The following is a 20,702-nucleotide window of genomic DNA, read 5'->3' on the forward strand; positions in this document are numbered from 1 at the left end:
TCCCCGAACTTCCCGCTGCCCTGTATCTTGGTCTCTCATTGGCTGTAGGTCATCGCCGATGTAGGTTTCAGTCAGAAATCATTGCACACAGCGTGATTGTGAATCGCCAACAACTCCAGATATTTAGCATGCCAAATATTTTGCGGGCGACGTGTCGGCCATTCCCTCAGATCGCGTCTTTGATAATTCACACTGCGTGATTGTCACTCGCGTGAACGAGCACCGATTTGCCTCCGATTTCGGGCATTTGTCGGCGATTTCGCAAAACCTGTCGGCGAGTGAAAAATCGGGCTAAAATTGTGCAGTGTGAACTCGGCATAACTTTCAGACGCCAGACCACTGATTCGTCAAACCTGCTTTCCTGCAGTCCTTGTTCTTCTGACTTCTGACTATTTTGTAGTAATAACGAATATGTTTCGGGGAAATGTATCGGAGTAAAAGTATAAATTTTAATTAGGAAATGTAGTGGAGTAAAAGTTGGCTGAAATATAAAAACTCAAGTAAAGTACAGATACTCCCAAAAAATACTTAAGTACTTTAACGAAGTATTATTACTTTGTTACATTACACCACTGCCTATAATAATGAATGAATGAATGAATTAAATACTAACACTTTACAATAAGGTTGGGTGTCTGTTGCTAAGCATCTAGCTGTAACATTTTAACACTTTTCACACTGTACACTGAATTATTGCCCTCCAAAGCAGGGTCTTATGACCCCAGGTAAAAACCAAGCATCTACATTTACAAGTGTGAAACTTTTTGGTTAAAATTAATAATATTTGATATTACAAGAAGTTTACGTAACTAGCAATGCCCTGCATCAGGTTGTAGGACATCTTGGTTTGACAGAGATGACCCTGATGATCCAGGAGATAGTGAGATCCTGACAGATATTCAGATAATAATCCCACCAAAGGTCTGCAGTCTGCCCATTGCTATTGAAGTCACAACCATTAGTGGGAGCCCTGCACTGCTGACTGGAGACCTTTTTCAACTGTAAGGCTAAAAATATTATGAACAAATAAAATAATTTCATATGTAATTTTGTAATGATTAAGAGTCATCTGCTCTGATTCTGCAGATTTGATCCACTTCTGGGCTTCAAATGCGTGAATGAACAGCAGGGAGGGGTCTGTCAGGACTACAAGGTCCGCTACACATGTCCGAAAAGTTTCTGCAAGATCCAAGTTCTCTCAAACCTCACAATTGAGGCAGCAAACATTCTAGACAAATATTACGCTCTTGTGAAACTATGTTTTCAATATAAGTTTAGATGTTATGTTAAATACATTAAACATTTGCATTATCCTTCCCTGTCTCAGCTTTTGTTGTTGTGAGTCAAGTTGTGTTGTGAAATACTTTGTAAGAACATTGGCGGAAACTGTTTAAGGCTCTGTTATGATGATCCCTGCATATCATCAAACTTGTGCATACTTCTATACTTGTTCATTTATAATGTCTAACATTTAAATATAGCCTATAGTAGGCTACATGTCAACCATGCTGCTATTTCGTCACAAATAATAGCATTATAAGCGTCATGACACACCAACAAAAAAAGACACTTTACAATTCACTAGGCAAAGAGAAAACTAGTTCTAGAAATGATAGAACAAAGTTTGTAGTAGGGTAAATAGGTCTTGTTAAAACATAATGAAACAATTTTTTACATTTAACCCACACATACTGTGCAGGTAACTCAGTATAACTTTAACTTATTTTATTGTCTGGAGAATATAGCATGGCATACGGTGATAATAATTAAAATATTAATAATGATATATAATAATAAAAATGATTAAATTTTATATGTGAATTTGACTTATGTTCACTGTCATGTTAATAGTGTTCCTGTACACACATATGAGAATCTGAAAGTGTCCAGCTTTTTTCCAACTCCTCTGTTCTGCATCCTCCTATTCTCGCCGATGGACAAGGCTAGATACAGATGACGCTGAACAGCCCCATCGTGCTGTCGTGTATAAAAAAAAAAAAAAAAATGTATTGGGACGTCTTTAGAGAAAGAACTAGAACTGTTCGACGTCATTTCCGGTGGAATATTCCAGCGAATCCTTTGTTTTGTTTTTTTAAATTGTGATGTGCTTAGAGAAAGAGCTAGAACTGTTCGACGTCATTTCCGGTGGAATATTCCAGCGAATCCTGCTATGCCTTTAAAGAGAGACACGCTGAAAATACACTGGATTCCGGAAAGAATTGTCTGTCTGTGACAGTCAGGTGCAGTCTGTAATATAAATGTAATCTTCGTCCATTTAAAGTCATAACTGTTTTCACTGAATGTGAATTATAAATACTGTGTCGTCGAAGTTTACCACCAAAATACTTTATTTGTCTGCGTTAATTTTGAGTTGCATCGTTCTGTGCTTGACCTTGAAGGTAAGTTTGTGCTCAGAGCGTGACATATCAGGTTTAAAAAAAAAAGACATTTTGATATATGATACTATATGATGGGCTTCATATTCTTGTTCATGTACGCAACGTAACACTATTGTTATAATGAAAGGCTCTTGCTCAGTAATACCCTTAATTTAACTACGTAATGGAATAATGCTTGATATTATAAGGGGCACAATAAGAAACACTGTATATTAATTCAGTGTTTCTATAATAAAGCGCAGAAAAGATTCAGACACGCATTTTTAATGCTGTACGATACGATAGGTGAGCGCAGAAACCATGACCTGCAACTTCGTTACATGACAGTCTCATCAGACTGACTGATGTTGAGTAATTTACACAGCTGTTTATGTTAACTAATAAAACCGAGGTTGCGCAGGAATTACGCATACGCAGCCTTTTCAACTTTTCAAGAATTAGCCTACCGAAGATATGATTGTTTTTAGTCATAAAATGCCAGTTTCACCATACATACGGGCTAACCTTAATAATAACGCATCAATTCCTGTGAATTGGCTAGTGTAGTTATAACAGCTTGTGAGAAAAACGGTTTTTCCTCTTTAAGTGCGTCAGAGATAGTCTTCGACTCCGTGCATAACAGCCTTTATGTAAGAGACAGGTGGTACAGAGGCAAGAGTCAATGTGAATGGATCTCATCCCGCTTTCACATATCACTCTAGTAGTATTATAGGAGGAGTTTTTGTCTTTAATTCATTTGATAGCCCGTTATTGACTAAACAGAGCTCTAATTACCCTTTATTTAAAAAAAGGCACTGTTATGATTTAACCTTTTAACGTTGTGGGAAGGTCTTAAGGAACTCTTGACTTAAGACAACAAGTCTACTAATGTGATTGAAAACCTGTGATGAACGTTCTAAAATGTGATTAGGCCTATATAATAATTAATAGAAGTAAAAGGTCCAGTTCCAACTTTAAGGCAGGATGACACGGGTGAATAGGGTGATTTTTTAAAATCTAATAGATATCACCACATTTACAGTCAAACCAAAATTTATTCAGACACCTTCAACATTTCACACATTATCACAGTTGATTCGCTTTAGTTTAGAAAACGGTAATAAAATATGACAAGATCTCAGAGTTAAACTGTGTCAGAACATATTCCTCTTGATAATGTCAGATAACACTTAAGCAAAACATGGTCAGGCCAAAGTGTCTGAATAATTTTTGTTCCCAAATTTTTTATACATTTTACTGGTAGTCCACTGTATGAAGAATTTTTGGGTATAATATGTCACAGTTTACTTTATTTTGCTATCCTCACTTTGCACCTACTAGTAAAAAAAAAAAATCTAAAATTATATCTGGCATCTGAATAAAGTTTGGTTTGGCTGTACATCCGTATTTGATTAATCACAGTACTTTAAAACAATTTATTATTATTATTGTGAAATGTTGTGTTTGGATATGCAAATAAGGCATTATCAAGTTTCAAAATTTTAGTTTAATTTTGTTGGCATATTAAAGATTTTTACAAAGAGGATTTTGGATATCTCTTTTTATCATATAAATCAGAAAAGAAAAGGGGAAAAAGTCAATTTTTTTCTAAATAAAATATTACATAATGATATAATAACAAACTTATTTGTAAAAACCTATAAACCTATATAAATAGAAATAAACCTGGAAAGTTTGGTGTATGTAATGGATATTTCTGGCTCAGTGCATCAGAAAGAAATTAATTTTCAGAAAATGGCCTAAAGATATGTATTGTAATTGAAATCTACTGATGCACATAGATAAAGTGTAATAGATTAAAAAAACACTTGAATGTGTATTTTGGATGTTTTCTTTAGACTAGTCTGAAAGAAGAATAAAAGCAAAACGGCTCCAGTCCATTTCAAAATGAAAAACAATGGTTGTAGTGTTTTGCCTTAAAGGGGTGATATGATGCTGCTAAAAAGAACATTATTTTGTGTATTTGGTGTCATGAAATGTGTTTATGCGGTTTAAAGTTCAAAAAACACATTATTTTCCACATACTGTACATTATTGTTTCTCCTCTATGCCCCGCCTTTTTGAAACGCGTTGATTTTTACAAAACTCATCAGTCTGAAAAAGCGAGGTTTGCTGTGATTGGCCAGCTATCCAATGCGTTGTGATTGGCTGAATACCTCAAGCGTGAGACGGAAATGTTACGCCCCTCACATACTGTTGATGCCGTGTTCGGCCGGAGCGACGAGACCAAAACATTAAAACCCATTACAAACGAGGCATTTGTTGCATCCAGTGGGGACATAATTACTGATTATAATGACTTATACTGTCTTTTTATGCGTTGCGTTGCATTGAATCGCGCCGCGTAAACATAAAACTCTGTCTGCATTTGTGATCGGAGAAATGACAAACAACAAGTGCTACTCTACTGCCCAAAACTCGCGTTTGAATCATCAGTGGCAAATCGTTTAAATGAAAACGTACTTACGTGAGTCAGAAGAGTGAGCTGAGGCCGGGCTAGCGTGAGCCGAATAGAGTGAGCTGAGGCGGCGGAGTCGAGAACGGCGCGCCCAGCGGATGCGACGAATGAGCGGCAACCACATGTGACGGACCCCGGGCTGGATTCCGCTTTGTCCACAGTGAAAGTTGATGTATTCCCTCAGCGACCAGCACAGATCAGCTCTAGGCATGACGAAGCGGATATAGTCCTCTTTTGGAAGACCAAACAAAGTAGTTTAGCTTTCACAACGAAGCACACAGCGTCTTCACGACATGGCTGCAGCGTCAACAATACTACAGTGAGAATAAAAATTACGCCTTCTTTCTTTGCGTGAACATTTGGGCGGCGTTATGCAAATCTTCCCACATAGTGAGGTAGATATGTGGGGGCGTGTTAGAACGAGCTGTTTTAGGTAGGTGTGGCTGACTCTGAACTTTTATAAAGAATATCCCTTTGGATTTGAGACTTTAGTCTTTGCAACTTTACAGATCTTCTTTATGCACCAAGAGCTTGTAACACTCCAAAGAGAAAGGAAAAATTGAAATCGCATCATATGACCCCTTTAAGTTGTAAGGTGGGTCTTTAAGACTAGGCCGTACACTTTGGCACTAAAACAAAAAAGCACCATGTTATTACTGTGGTGTGAGAGGCAGTGCTTGAAAGCACAGATTACACCCTGTTATGTGCTGTACATGATATTATGTTGTTCTTATCTTCATTTGGTAAAGCTGACTTTCTTATTTGATTTAGTTTCAGTGCTGGTTGACGTGGAGAAATCTGTTGACCATCATGATCCTCCTGACTCCCACATCTGGTACGCAAGTTAATACTATATGCAAAGCAGTGGCACATGCCATTTCTGCTTCCCACAATAATGAAAATGGCTGTTTATGTTTAGGATTGTTTCAATGAGTGCCACTAACTGTGTTCTTACATTCAAAAATCTTTGGTAAGGTTTGGGATGGTTGGCACAAGATTGAAACTATGTGAAGCTGTAGAAAAACAAACAAGTGTGGAGTTCCTCATATGCGGAGTGCAGACCTACAGCTTTAGAGGCTCGGTTGCACTTTAACTCAGTGTATTGAGCTGGATTTAAGCCCATTTTTGACTGTTTATCCATCACCAAATAAACAATTAAGAGGTTGATGAAATACATTTACATGCAAACTTATGACAAAGCAGTTTTTATAGATAACCGAATAGTTGTTTCGTAGCAATTGGCTTGTATATCTGTTAACTGGAACATATGGGCCCTAGTTTTTATGACTATGGTGGTGTTTGTCCCATAGTTTCTTAGACTAGCTGCCAAATAAGTTCTTGGTTTTAACTGTTACCAGGTTACACTGAGGTTCAGTTACACAACTTAAGTTATGCCTTTCTATATGTACAGTATTATACAGTGTTGTAGAAACAGATAAATGTTAATCCTGTCAACCCTGGCTTCTGTCACATGGAGCAGAGGAACTAGACATGCACAAAGACCTGCGTTAATGGCTACTTGGGGTCTTTAGGCGAAATATAGCCTAGTTGCAATGCTCTTTGATGTTCCTGTTAGTTGTTAAGATTACACTCCCACAACAAAGGAAGTCCTTCCCTTTCATCACCTCATCCTTCATTATACTTTGGACTAAGTTCTAGTTCTTTCTCTAGTAGGGCTGGGCGATATGGCCAAAAAAATTATCACGATAAAATTTTTCATATCAGTCGGTATCGATAATTATCACGATACACTTCAAATCTTTATTTCTTTTAAGTTTAAAGGCAAAATTCTGCTCCATAAGGGAAAGTTTTAGAAACCAGACCGTTAATTGTGGTTTTAAACTCTTTATGGTCAGAACATGATAAACACTTCACATTTTTTAATTCTTTACACTTTTCCAGTAATTTTTTCTTAACAAAATATATATCTTAATAGAAAAATTTATTTCTTAGTTTATGCATGTTCTAATGAGTGATATGGTTTCAAATTATGAAAAAGGTTTGTGTAGCCTGACTTTGATGATGCATATCATAAGCACAGTTTGCAGTGCAGTCTGCAAAAACAATAATAATATTAAATTTTTTGTCTCTTAGAAATGCACATTTGACAGTAGCTTGAGTTGACAGTAGTAGTAGCTTGAGTTAGGATGCAGATGTATTATTCTGACTAGGGGTGTGCCCGAATCCGAATACCTTATTTGGAAAGCACGGATAATGGCTTCAAAATCAATAAAGGATAACGAATAATTCTGCTGAATAATATTCGCCTGAGGCAGGAACAGTCACTCCTTGTGTTTGCTGGATAACAGGTGAGCCAGGGGATCAGTGCGATATTATACATAAACCTCTAAAGTTACTACGCAATAATGAGTGTGTGAAGTGAAAGAATGTAAACTTTATGAATGAAATGAGCACAAATCAAACAACTGCATTGCTGTTGCATCTCAGTGCATCTCTCAGAAATCAGAGCTTGGCAAAAGTAATATCCATAGATATGTATAGGTAGATTCCTTATTTGACCGCTCCAAGCACATGGACGCATCCGCCATCTTGGAACGGTCTATATGTCATCACTCACAATAAAAATCAATGAGTTTCAAGAAGATGCAACAACATTGTGCAGCCTAAATTTAAATTCCTGAAGAAACTGGATAAACTTTCACAGGTAAAAATGTGTTGGTTTGTGTTTTTAAAATTTATTAACTCAATATGACAGGTTTTCAAACTAAAGTAGGCCTACCTTTTAAATGCCTTGTTAGCTAACAGCTTCCTCTTGTTGTATTGTGTTAGTTTAGCAAAAGCATTTCTGAAGTCTACTGAAGATATACACTGAACAAAATTATAAACGCAACACTTTTGTTTTTGCCCCCATTTTTCATGAGCTGAACTCAAAGATCTAAGACTTTTTCTATGTACACAAAAGGCCTATTTCTCTCAAATATTGTTCACAGTCACACCAGATACTGACTGGTTTTCGGATCCCCCCTGGACCCCCCAATACAGTAAAACTGCACATTTTAGAGTGTCCTTTTATTGTGGCCAGCCTAAGGCACACCTGTGCAATAATCATGCTGTCTAATCAGCATCTTGATATGCCACACCTGTGAGGTGGATGGATTATCTCGGCAAAGGAGAAGTGCTCACTAACACAGATTTAGACAGATTTGTGAACAATATTTGAGAGAAATAGGCCTTTTGTGTACATAGAAAAAGTCTTAGATCTTTGAGTTCAGCTCATTAAAAATGGGGGCAAAAACAAGTGTTGCGTTTATAATTTTGTTCAGTGTATATTATTCATATATGCGTATAACTACAGTTGTAGTGCAGATGCACCAGCAACTTGCTCTCGAGTATTCACGGACTGCCTTTGACATTCCATTATGGTGGACAGCTTACGTATAGCGGCCCATAACAGTCGCTAATGAGGAATCTACCTATACATACAGTATCTATGGTAATATCAACTAAAATACTACATCATATACATTCTACTATTTGTGTATATTTAAATGTCAATGATTTAAACCTTGTACGATATGATACACGAATAAATGGAATAAGCACAGCCGCGTTGCTATCTCTCAAAAACCAAACCAGCTCTCTATAAAGAATAGGCTATCAGCAACTTAGATACATATACATTTTCTACTAGGCCTACACGTTTTCTTCTTTATCTTTTGCTGGTTTGCGTGGCACACACACATTTGTTTAGTGAAGTTCAAAAAAAGACTCCTTAAAGAGTTCTGCGTAATGAAAATGCGCCTTGAATTAATTCAGTCGTGTTCAAATGATCACAAAACGTTTGTCATAAAATCTCTGCTTGTATGATACATTTATTTTTAGAAATTATAAATTTTATATTTTAGAACGCTGCATAGGGCAAATAGTCGAAACACAAATATTTTTCCATACTCTGTTCTCTTTTTTCCATTTAAGTGAAATTCCATACTTTGCGCGGGAACCGGTGAGCCAAAGGAAAGTATGATAATTTACATAAACCTCTAAAATTACTACGCAATAACGAGTGTATGAAGTAAATTAGTGTAAACTCTATGAATGAAAAAAGTGCAAATAAAATAGCAGTGTTGCAGTTGCCTTTTTCCATGCATTTCCTAGAAATTACTTAAATCAATTTCCATTTACAAATTGTGTAGGAACCCTTACTGTTTTCATTTGAAGATATTTAAATATTTATTTATCGGACCATGAAAGGTCCCCAAGCTGGGATTCGAACTCACGTTGCCAAAGTACAACTGCACTACATCTCAAAGCACTGCCTATAAAGGGTATCAGCTTCGACTGTTAGAAGATATTAAAATAAATGTTATAATCATTTAAAAAAAAATATTTTAGTTAAACATGCATATTTGTTCAGTGATAACTATGAAAAAAAAAAGATAGGCTGTAAAACCATAGACATAATGATCTTCTCAAGTAACTGTACGAACGTCCGGATCAAGCCCCGCCCACTACCGGTTTTATCTGAATCCAGATACAGATATGAATAATTTTGTGATTGTTAAAGATACAGTTACAGATACAAATACTGACTCTGCTGCACACCCCTAATTCTTACTTTGAGTTTTATTAAAATTAACCACTGGTCTTCCATAGTAGCATACATTTAGATCATAACCACAGTTAAAACCACACATACAGCACCTCAACACCATGGTAAAAATGTAACTATGTACCTATGGTTCTCTAGCTATTTGTATGAAAACAGTAGTCTAAATACATTTAGTATAAATGCACAAACACTATAGCTTAACAAACAAATGCTGTAATTATATTCCATTACTACTTTAATACATTTAATTCATGTCTACATTAATTATATAATAAAATTCTATATGAATATCCCACATTTCTGCCACAATACCATGGTGCAGTTACTACAGTAAAAGCCATGGTAAATGATGGCGATTTGTAGATTGAAAAGCTTTCTGACCTGACTGTGTCATTGCGCACACTGCTGTTTGTTAGCGCTGTTTCATCTGGCTTTAAACTAAATCACCAAGTTATTTGTTTTCTTCGCTGAATTCAAACACTTCACACTGGATCTCACAGCGCTGTTTAGTGCTCGCGTGACCAAGGCTTATTAGCGAGTAAACGCATCTGCTCTAGTGAGCTCATGCTGCACTGCCATTTGAACTTTGAGCCGAGCGGATAAATGCTCCATGTGTTGCGCGGCTCAAATGAGTAGCACTGTTTCGTTCCACTTATGGCGCATAAACATTATATCGAACATTTATCGAACTCTTGTTATCGTTTTATTGCCCAGCCCTATTCTCTAGGTAATATGTAGTTTGAGGTTTACTACTATCTAGTGTTATCTAAAGCCAAGTTCACACTACACGACTTTAAACGTTGACAGATCACTGTGCTGTTCAAACTACATGACTTGCTGTCTGTCTTGAAGTCGTTGTGGTGTTCACACTACATGACACTACATAAATGATCCGCAACAGGGGTCACACACACTACACGAGCTGTTGCTGCTGCTGTTTTTCTTCCGCTGACCTCAACCTAGTGATAGCCGCTTTTGAAACACTGCTTCATGAAGCTTCGAAACCTTTGCAAATCAATTGTTCCGAAACAGTGGTTCGGAGCGTGTATCAAAATGCAGTAAACGAGGCTACGTTACGTCATAACTGTTTCGAAATGTTTCGAAATTTCAATAGTTCGCCTTAGGGGGGCGATCTCTGTGAACCCGTGAATCATGCGAGTTCACTGAGATCGCCCCGCAGCGGCGAACCACTGCATCAGCGTCTATGGTTATACGATCTCGGATCAGTTTGATCAATTTGTAGACATTTTTAATGAGACATTTGTGTAATTAAAAGGATGAGTAGTAGTTAATAGTCTCTTACTGGCCTGTTTAGACAAGCTCTCCATAAAACAAACAAAACAAGCCCTTGCAAATTAATAATTATTATTTTAAAGATGCATAGGCCTATTATACAGACACTTCATTTTTAATAGTATTTTATTATTTATTATAGTTTCAAAAAAGCGTTTTTATTGGGTTTGTAAAAGCTGTTTTTATGCATGTTTTGGTCTGAGTTTTTGTTGCATTTATACAGTTTTGACCAGCCGGCGTCACCAGCGTGTGGTGTTTCAAGCACTTCTAAACAGTGAATCATTTTGCGAAGCAATTGGTTCAGTTGATTCGAAGCTTCAAAATGGTTAGTTTCTCCCATCACTACCTCAACCCATGCCTTGCTCTCTCTCATTGGCTGTAGTTCGTCGTGACACCTGACACCATGTGATGTCGAGTTGGCCGACAGGTCCAGATATTAAGCATATTTGTTTGGCATCGCCGTCGCGTCAACGAGCCTCTTTGATGCATCATTGAGTAGTTCGTCGTTGAGATTTTCCCACGATCACATCTCGACCTGTCGGCGAGCTGGTTGACTTGCAAATCGGGCTAAAAATCCTGTAGTGTAAACTTGGCTTAAGGGTCTGTTAACAGGAAGCTCCATATATTGATATTGTGATTGTTAAACAATTTGACAGTGGCACAAGCAAACACAATGCATAACTAGTAATTCTGAATTACTAGTGCCATGGCATTGCATTTGTAGATAATAATATGATAAACAATAATAAGATGCCATTACTTTCATAGTTTACTGCAACACTGTCATGCCACATTTCATCTATTAGTTCTGATAGTCCAATACTGGTGTATTTTGCATCATTTTGTGCAAGGCATTTTACTTTTTGAAACTTGGATCATTATTTTTCACACATAATAGGCTATCCTGACTTTAAATGAAAGCCTTTTGCATTTACATGTAGTGTAAAAATGAAAGACACCATTTGGTTGAACTATAATAGGTCAATTCACTACTGTTTGAAAATCTGGGGCCGGTAAGTCTCTTAAGCTCACCAAGGTTGCATTTATTTGATCAAAAATACAGTAAAAACTAAAATTGTGAGAGAACTTTTCTGTTTTTATATATTTTAAGATGTAACTTATTTCAGTGATGGCAAAGCTGAATTTTCAGCAGTCATTGCTCCAGTCTTCTGTGGCACATGATCCTTCAGAAATCATTCTAAAATGGTGCTCATGAAATATTTCTTAATGTTGAACAGTTGTGCTAATTAATATCTTTGAGAAAACCATGATACATTTTTTTTAGTATTCTCGGATGAATAGAGAGTTCAAAATAATAGCATTTATTTTTAAAATTACAAATATCTTTACTGTCACTTGATCAAATTAATGCATCCCGGCTGCATAAAAGTATTAATTTCTTAAAAAAAATTCTACTGATCCCAGACATTTCAATGGTAGTATGTGCTTTCACTACCAATATAATCCATAATAGGCTGCTTGCTTTAAGCAGCTTTATTAATTTAAGATTGTTATTCTCAACAAATATCAGACATGCTTTAATAAACCTTACAAACTTTATAGAAAACATTTGAAATGAGAGGTCTAATTGTCTCAAAGTACAAAGAACGTTAAGCTCTATGGTGAATTATGTATGTTGGCATGTGCTGTGTCTCATTGACTGTTTTCTTTCAGATGAAGAGTCGCTTGAAATCAACTGGCTTTGGAGTCACATCAAGTTCAGGTTACAAAACACAATAGCAGGAACCCTTCCTTAAAGGTGGAGTGTGTACTTTTTAATATTTAAGAATACTCCCAGTTTAATATGCAGAGACAGCTATAAGTAAAGTATTCACTGGTTGAGTCCCCCTAAAAGTGTAAACACTCTGGTTTTATGGCACTATCAAAACATCGCTCTGTTGGTTTGAGCAGCCTAGCATAGCAACATTGGCACAATGAATAGTGTGGGTTTGGGGCGGGCAGAGCTATCTGTTTTGCTGACAAGTGACAAACGGGGGGTGTTCGATCACTAATGACACAAATTACATACTTCACCTTTAAACCTTTTTGATGTCTTTGTAAATGTTAGGCTTTTTTTTTGTATTACTGAACTTAAAAGTTTACACTTAATGACACGTGCATGTGTTCTTGCATGCTTCTCTCACCTAGAAAAGCAGCACATGCCAAAGAAAAATACATGGATTGTCATGCATAGACATTTGAGTGTTTTTTGTCATAATACACTATATGGACAAAAGTATTGGGATACACCTCTTAATTACTGAATTCAGGTGTTTCATTCAGACTCATTGCCGAAAGTGTATAAAATCAAGCACCTAGCCATGCAGTCTGCATTTAGAAACCTTTGTGAAAAAAATGGGTCGTTCTGAAGAGCTCAGTGATTTCAAGTGTGATACTGTGATAGGATGCCACTTTTGAAACAAGTCAGTTCATGACATTTTATCCCTGCTAGATATCCCACAATCAGCTGTAAGTGGTGTTATTGGAAAGTGTAAGCGTTTAGGAACAGCAGCAACTCAGCCATGAAGCAGAATACCACATAAAGTCACAGAACAGTGTGATGAGTGATGAGGCGCATAGTGAGTAAAAGTCACCAAACACTCTGCTGAATGAATCCATAGCTAAAGAGATCCGAACTTCCATTGGCATTAATATCACCATGAAAACTGTGCAGTGGGAACTTCATAGAATGGGTTTCCATGAATGAGCAACTGCATGCAAGCCTCACATCACCGTGTACAATGCCAAGCGTCAAATGGAGTAGTGTAAAGCATGCAGCTACTGGACTCTGGAGCAGTGGAAACGTGTTCTGTGGAGTGACGAATCATGCTTCTCTGTTTGGCAGCCTGATGTGTGAGTCTGGGTTTGGAGGATGCCAGAAGAATGCAACCTGCCCGACTGCATTTTGCCAACTGTAAAGTTTGGGAGGAGGAGGGATAATGGTATGGGTCTGATTTTCAGGGGTTGGGCTAGGCCGCTTACTTCCACTGAAGGGAAGTTTTAATGCTTCAGCATACCAAGACATTTTTAGACCTTTTCTATTCCAGCATGACTGTACACCATAAAGAGATGATTAAATGAGTTTGGTGCAGAAGAACTTGACTGGCCTGCACAGAGCCCTGACCTCAACCCCATTGAACAACTTTAGGATGTACTGGAATGGAGATTGTGAGCTAAGTCTTTTCGTCCAACATCAGTGTCTGACCTCACAAATGCTCTACTGGATGAATGAGCAAGAATTCCCACAGAAACACTCCAAAATCTTATGGAAAGCCTTCCCAGAAGAGTGGAAGCCATTATATCTGCAAAGGGGGGACCAACTCCGTATTAATGTCTGTGTATTTGGATGTTTGTATCATATGTTTGTATTTAGGTCAGGTGTCTCAATACTTTTGTCCATAAAGTGTATCTGCTAATGGGGGATTTGATTCTCTACTAACATCTCAATAAAGATATTTCAAATACATACTGCATAATGAATAAAATGTGACCCATGACTATGTGAATTTCTCTAGCAAAACACACATTCAACCACTTGAGATGTTCATTTAGAATTTATGCCCACTGATTTGCTCCAACACAAAGACCTCTTTGTGTGACTTCATTGAAAATCACTGCAGTGTTCCAGTGGCAAAACAGTCTTGGCCACACATAAAGAAAAGCACTCGAATTTTAACAAGTCTTTCTTGCTTATTTTACCTGTTTTGAGAATATTTACTGTTAATATTATTTTCATTTTGTAGCACAATGTAATCTGAATGTACACATTTTGCTATCTTCTGTATAGTATAGCATTCTCAGTAGCTCTTCTAGGTGAAATTGCTGTAACAGTGCTTGGATTCAGTAAAAACTGGCAATTTAAATGGTTGATTAGTGAATGATTTATGAGAATGCTTCTTCAGGATATGAATCTGCAGTGCACTGCATGATTGCCAGTTGTCGTGGGTGTGAGTAAGCATAACTTCTTGTACAAAGACAGACATCTCATTGTAAAAATGGTGATGTCAGCCATTTTTAATAACCCCTCAATCAAATGTTTGTCAAAGCAGAACCAAATTCTCTTAGTGTAAGGTATTGATGCTTTAACCATCACTAGGGGTTTCTAGGTGTCTTTTAGGCATTGTTCACACTGGCAGCCCAAATGTTTTTTTTTTTTTTTTAGCCCAAATGCCATGATGTACATAAGCAAAAAGCTAATTTCCAGCTCTCTCCCTACATCTAGTTTGCTGCATCTGGTTGGGAAAATGACCGATTGAATGAAATCTGTTGCTTAGACAGTTTTTCTTAAATATTGGGCTTGAACAACAAATGTCTGCAGTGTGAACATAACCTTTTTCTAGAGCTTTAGTTTGTCAGATTAGAGGGCTGATGACTTTAGATCAATGTGATGTTTAAATTGTAAATGAGTCATAACTTCAGTAATGTTCTCTCACAAAAATGTGTCATTTGATGTGGTAATAGTGCCTTGTGGTTTTGGTGTACAGAGGGATGAGCGGACATTTGTAATCACATTGTTTGATCATATCTAATAAGTGAGCAAGAGTTGCATTCTATTGGTAAGTGTATGTTGTTTTTTTTTTTTTTACCTCAGCATGTCTTTTGTGCATATTTAATTACCCTTTGAATGCCATTTTATTTTCATTTTTAAAAATGTTTTTAATTTCTACAATGATTTTAAATTTTTACTTTTTTCTCCAAAATTACACCTTGTACACTTTTTTTTGTTTGTTTATTTAACATCTTCATGGAGGAGTTAACTTTTAGGATAATTTGTTTTTATGGTGAGGTCATAGCATCTATAAAGAATATCCCCGCCTGTCTTGACATAGTTTTACATGTATTATTTCACATTGCAACTGTATAGTTTTATTATTAACATAATGTAATGTTTTTATGCAAAGGCATCGGCTATAGTCATGCATGTTAAAGAGAATCATAGATTATAATATAAAAGTTTTTTTTCCCCCTGACAAACATGGCTTTAACACTTTCTGCAATAAGTGAGAGAATCATTGGTGGTCATTTAATATGTTAAAATGACCATGTTATTAAGTTTTAGAGAAATTCAGTGAATAATTACAAACATCACATGTTTAGATTATGGAGGAATTTGTACTTTAGAGTTAATTAACATATATTTTAAAGTTTAACTAGTTGACTTTGGTGGAATCCAGTCAATTAAACACTCCTTTAATATATTTTTACGTAACTGAGAACTCTCCAAACCATGAACTGACAAATTCATGCTCATGTTTCTTTTTGGTAGCCTTTTTCCAGGACGCTAACAAACTGCTCCTAAACGAACAAGCTAACTGGGTGCATCTAAAGGAGTTTGCCCGTAAAAATGCTGCCAACGCTCTTTCTGTTGCCAACATGCTCATGGGCATGGCCTCAATCCTCTGCAGTCTCAATGGGTATGCATTAATGCATTTGATTTGTACTGCACAGAGAAAACCAAATGCATACAAAAATACAACAATAAAAATTCATAAAGTGAATGTTGTGTTACAGTAGAAAGAAGGAATTTCAAAGTGAAGTTTGTTTTGTTTAACTTTCTCATTGTTTTGTACTTTCTTTATGTCCCTGCCACCGTTGTTATTCACAGCCATCATCATGCCGCGTGCTGGCTGGTTCTGATCGGTTATCTGCTGGATTTGGCAGATGGAGCGGTTGCTAGGCAACTAAATGCGTGTTCTGCACTGGGTGAGTAGTGTTGAGTGTCCTTAAATACAAGGGAGTGGGGCCAGGGGTGAGTCTTGTTGCTTTAGATATCTTTAGATGCTTTCATCTACAGTCCCCTTACAGAGTACCACTTAAAAATAAAATGAAGGGGAGGAATAAATGATCAGTTCAATTCAATTCCTGGAGGGCCGGAGCCCTGCAGTTTTGTTCCAACCGTGCTCCAACACACATACCATGTAGTTTACAAATAAGCCTGAAGGACTTGATTAGTTGGATCAGGTGTGTTTAATTAGGGTTGAATCTAAACTCTGCAGGGCTCCAGGAATTGAGTTTGACTCCCCTGCTTTATATATTGGATTAATAATCCAAATGTAAACATGTAAAAAAACAAAAACAAAAAACAGTTGGCAAATTGTTGCGGAAAGCCATTTGAAATTAGAATTTTAATGTTTTTTTTATTTTTTATTATTATTTATTATAGTTTTAGAGGCATTATTACAACCATACAGTGTGTTTCTCCAGGACCACAGTCCTACAAAAGCAGACTAAAAGACAAACACAGTTTAAATCAAATTAAATAAACTACTAAAAATGTAAATAAAAAATGCAAAAACAAGTGTACAAGTTCAAAAAGCATGGTACAGAACAAAGCACAGTGACGACAATGCAGCGATGTCTGTTACTATGTCTGTTAGGTTGGTAACACTTTACATTAAGGTTCCCTTTATAAAGTGTTTATAAAGGTGCTCATAAATGACTAATAACTAATTTACAAATGCATTATAAATCATTGATAAGCAGTTAAAAATGCATGAATAAAAAAGGTGATTTTAATGCAATACCTGCCAAATAGTGAGCCATTTTTAACTCGCATGTTATAAATGCTTAATAAATATATTTATTAATACTTATTTCATTCAAAACCGGATTCCTGATTTATTTCTTGATGCAGCAAAAATTTACTTTTATAGTGAGACTGAAGGGTGTTGTATCTGTGGTTCTCTCATTTATATCTCATGACTCATGTCACTTTTTGTACAATGTTTCTTACCCGAATCTACTCTGTACCTTACCCATGATACGCTGCAAAAGTTCATGATGCCTATCCACAGCAGTGATTAGAAACTGATATATTTTGTTTATCAAGATGAAATGATCAAACTTCATTTTGGGGCGGAAAAAATCATAAAAGCACATCCATGGCTTGATGAAATATCAATAATAATTTTTTTTTATTCCAGTAGTAGTTACCTGTGAACCTTAATGTAAATAATTTATGAATTAATTATAAATGTTAATAACCTGTAAAAGTGAACCTTAATGTAAAATGAACACCTGTGAACCATTTATTAATGAGTTCTAAACGTTAATAACCTGTGAAAGTGAACCTTAATGTAAAGTGAACAGCTGTGAACCATTTATTAATGAGTTATAAATGTTAATAACTTCTAAAAGTGAACCTTAATGTAAAGTGAACACCTGTGAAACATTTATTAATGAGCTATAAACGTTAGAAACCTGTCAAAATGACCCTTAGTATAAAGTGAACACCTGTGAATCATTTATTAATGAGTTAAAAATGTTAATAACCTGTGAAAGTGAAGCTTAATGTAAAGTGAACACACTAATCATTTATTTATTTATTATTAATGCACACACTGAAGGTTTTTTTTTTTCCTGGTGAAATGTATTTTATTGTTGATGCACTATATCAGTAAATACAACAACTTGAAACAACATTCCTGAGCATAACTGCACACGAAAAGTAGCTTATACAAGTAAACTCACATTAAACAATTCAGGAAAAAAAATCAAGTATTCCACCAAATTATAACTAAGCATCACATCTATATGACAAAAATATGATATAAATGCAAGCTCAATAAAGGCACCTAAATATTTATATTTTATCTAACTTAACAGTTTTGAAATAATCATTAAATCAATGACAAAAAGCACCGTTACAGAACATTATCATATTAATAAGCAATCAGTAATGATTTTTGATATCACGATAACTGTGATATTTTCAGAAATAGAAGTAGCGTTTTTTCATCTGAAATGTGCTGCGATTTATATTCCAAAGCCACTCATATAATGCAGAAACACTCAAGCAAACAAAACACGCGCAACGCATGCACATATTTGTACTGATGCAGAATGAGAGGACAGTAGTACAGCCTAGCGCATTTCACCTCTCTCCCTACCGTTAAGTAATTTGTGCATTGTTTTACTTTTTTTTTTTTGACATATCCGACCGAACTACAAACTTTCCAGTGATGTCTGTGAGAAAGATATATTCACTCGACAAGCTCGCGCATCTGCGCCGCCGCGCACTCAATCCACTCAGCGTGCTTTGTTTATCAGCTCGCGCACACCAGCTATACAGGCGTTAATACTGAATGTTTAACATTATATTCATTGCATACATATACTTCGTAGTAGACATCCTTAACTCCTTTCTGCTGTCTGTTGTTCTGTTGTCGGTGTTTCTTTGTTTGAATATGGCGCTTATCACATGCTGTGTGGTATCGGCGTTTGGTATCGGGGCATTTTAACGAGTACGAGTACGAGTGCAGGAGACCAGTATCGGGCCATCGGTATCGGTGCATCTCTACTAATAAGCAACTAAGAGACCCTAAAATAATGTGTTACCATACATTATATATTACATATCATTATAATAATATGTAGATTATCAACGTTAGAAACCTGGGATAGTTCATGTAAATTATATGTTGTTATACAATTTCTGATCACTTCTGATGTGCAAATTTGTGTCTTCTTTTGCCTTATTTGTTATACACTGTTACATTTTGGAAATAAAAAAGGATCACATCACCAAAGCCAGTGTCTGTAGTTGCCTGCGTGTACCACAGCCTGTAGTTGGCGCTGGTGAGCATTCGATACAAAGGCACTTTTCAAGAGAAGAAGTCACGCTGTTAAGACTGTTCCAATGTGCTCTGAAGTGAAATTTTAATCTCAGTGATTAATCAGTGTTTTCTGATTTTACGGGTAATCTAACTGTGAGGTGACATTGCAGTCTGTGTTTTTCAAGTAAAGGCACCTAAATATTTATATTTTATCTAACTTAACAGTTTTGAAATAATCATTAAATCAATGACAAAAAGCACCGTTACAGAACATTATCATATTAATAAGCAATCAGTAAAGTGTCTGTAGTTGCCTGCGTGTACCACAGCCTGTAGTTGGCGCTGGTGAGCATTCGATACAAAGGCACTTTTCAAGAGAAGAAGTCACGCTGTTAAGACTGTTCCAATGTGCTCTGAAGTGAAATTTTAATCTCAGTGATTAATCAGTGTTTTCTGATTTTACGGGTAATCTAACTGTGAGGTGACATTGCAGTCTGTGTTTTTCAAGTGTTGATATCGCTGTGTTAGTTCAATGTAGTTACTGTATAAATAAATAACCGCGACGGCGCTCCCGCGGACGTTTCGCTCGCTCGCAGGTACTGAAAGTGTGGATAGTCAAACACTTCAAATATTTTTAGATGTGATGCTTAGTTATAATATGGTGGAATACTTGATTGTTTTTCTGAATTGATTAATGATTAATTACTTGTATAAGCCTCTTTTTTTGTGTTAAGTTATACTCAGTAATGTTCCAATGTGCTGTAAAAGAAAATATTAATCTTTTTGTTTCACTTTTAAAGTTGTTTACTGATAAAGTGTAACAACAATAAAATACATTTCCCCCTGAAAAATGCGAAAAATGCCTGTGTGTGCAATAATAATCAATAAATAAATGATTAGTGCGTCCGCTTTACATTAAGGTTCACGTTTACAGGTTACAAATGTTTGTAACTTATTAATAAATGGTTCACAGGTGTTCACTTTACATTAAGGTTCACTTTCACCGGTTATTGACATTTAACTCGTTAATAAATGGTTCACAGGTGTTCACTTTACATTAAGGTTCACTTTCACCGGTTATTGACATTTAACTCGTTAATAAATGGTTCACAGGTGTTCACTTTACAGTAAGGTTCACTTTCACAGGTTTTTAACGTTTATAACTGATTAATAAATGGTTCACAGGTGTTCACTTTACATTAAGGTTCACTTTCACCGGTTATTGACATTTAACTCGTTAATAAATGGTTCACAGGTGTTCACTTTACAGTAAGGTTCACTTTCACAGGTTTTTAACGTTTATAACTGATTAATAAATGGTTCACAGGTGTTCACTTTACATTAAGGTTCACTTTCACAGGTTATTAACATTTATAACTCATTAATAAATGGTTCACAGGTGTTCACTTTACATTAAGGTTCACTTT

General features: G+C 36.1%; 2 protein-coding genes across 5 annotated transcripts in view; both read left to right on the top strand.

The window, feature by feature from the left end:
- LOC107695738 (uncharacterized) overlaps positions 1-3,018 on the top strand; it is a 9,207-nt gene extending 6,189 nt beyond the window's left edge. The window contains exons 8-10 of the mRNA XM_016495762.1: positions 830-1,001; positions 1,087-1,249; positions 2,986-3,018. Coding sequence (XP_016351248.1) covers positions 830-1,001; positions 1,087-1,249; positions 2,986-3,018 — 368 coding nt within the window. The remainder of the gene's footprint in view (positions 1-829; positions 1,002-1,086; positions 1,250-2,985) is intronic.
- The window catches only part of LOC107695831 (CDP-diacylglycerol--serine O-phosphatidyltransferase-like), a 26,185-nt gene continuing 7,634 nt past the window's right edge, over positions 2,152-20,702 (top strand). The window contains exons 1-5 of one of the 4 annotated variants that reach the window (XM_016495903.1): positions 2,152-2,399; positions 5,629-5,692; positions 12,395-12,443; positions 15,987-16,134; positions 16,326-16,423. In XM_016495903.1, the coding sequence (XP_016351389.1) occupies positions 12,395-12,443; positions 15,987-16,134; positions 16,326-16,423 (295 nt within the window). In that variant the 5' untranslated portion in view covers positions 2,152-2,399; positions 5,629-5,692. Of the gene's footprint in view, positions 2,400-5,628; positions 5,693-12,074; positions 15,277-15,986; positions 16,135-16,325; positions 16,424-20,702 lie in introns of those variants that run through there. The other 3 variants (XM_016495904.1, XM_016495905.1, XM_016495902.1) reach the window with 3 other exon arrangements.

This window comes from Sinocyclocheilus anshuiensis, unplaced genomic scaffold (genome assembly GCF_001515605.1).
Source record: "Sinocyclocheilus anshuiensis isolate Anshui unplaced genomic scaffold, SAMN03320099.WGS_v1.1 scaffold234, whole genome shotgun sequence".
Classification (NCBI taxonomy): Eukaryota; Metazoa; Chordata; class Actinopteri; order Cypriniformes; family Cyprinidae; genus Sinocyclocheilus; species Sinocyclocheilus anshuiensis.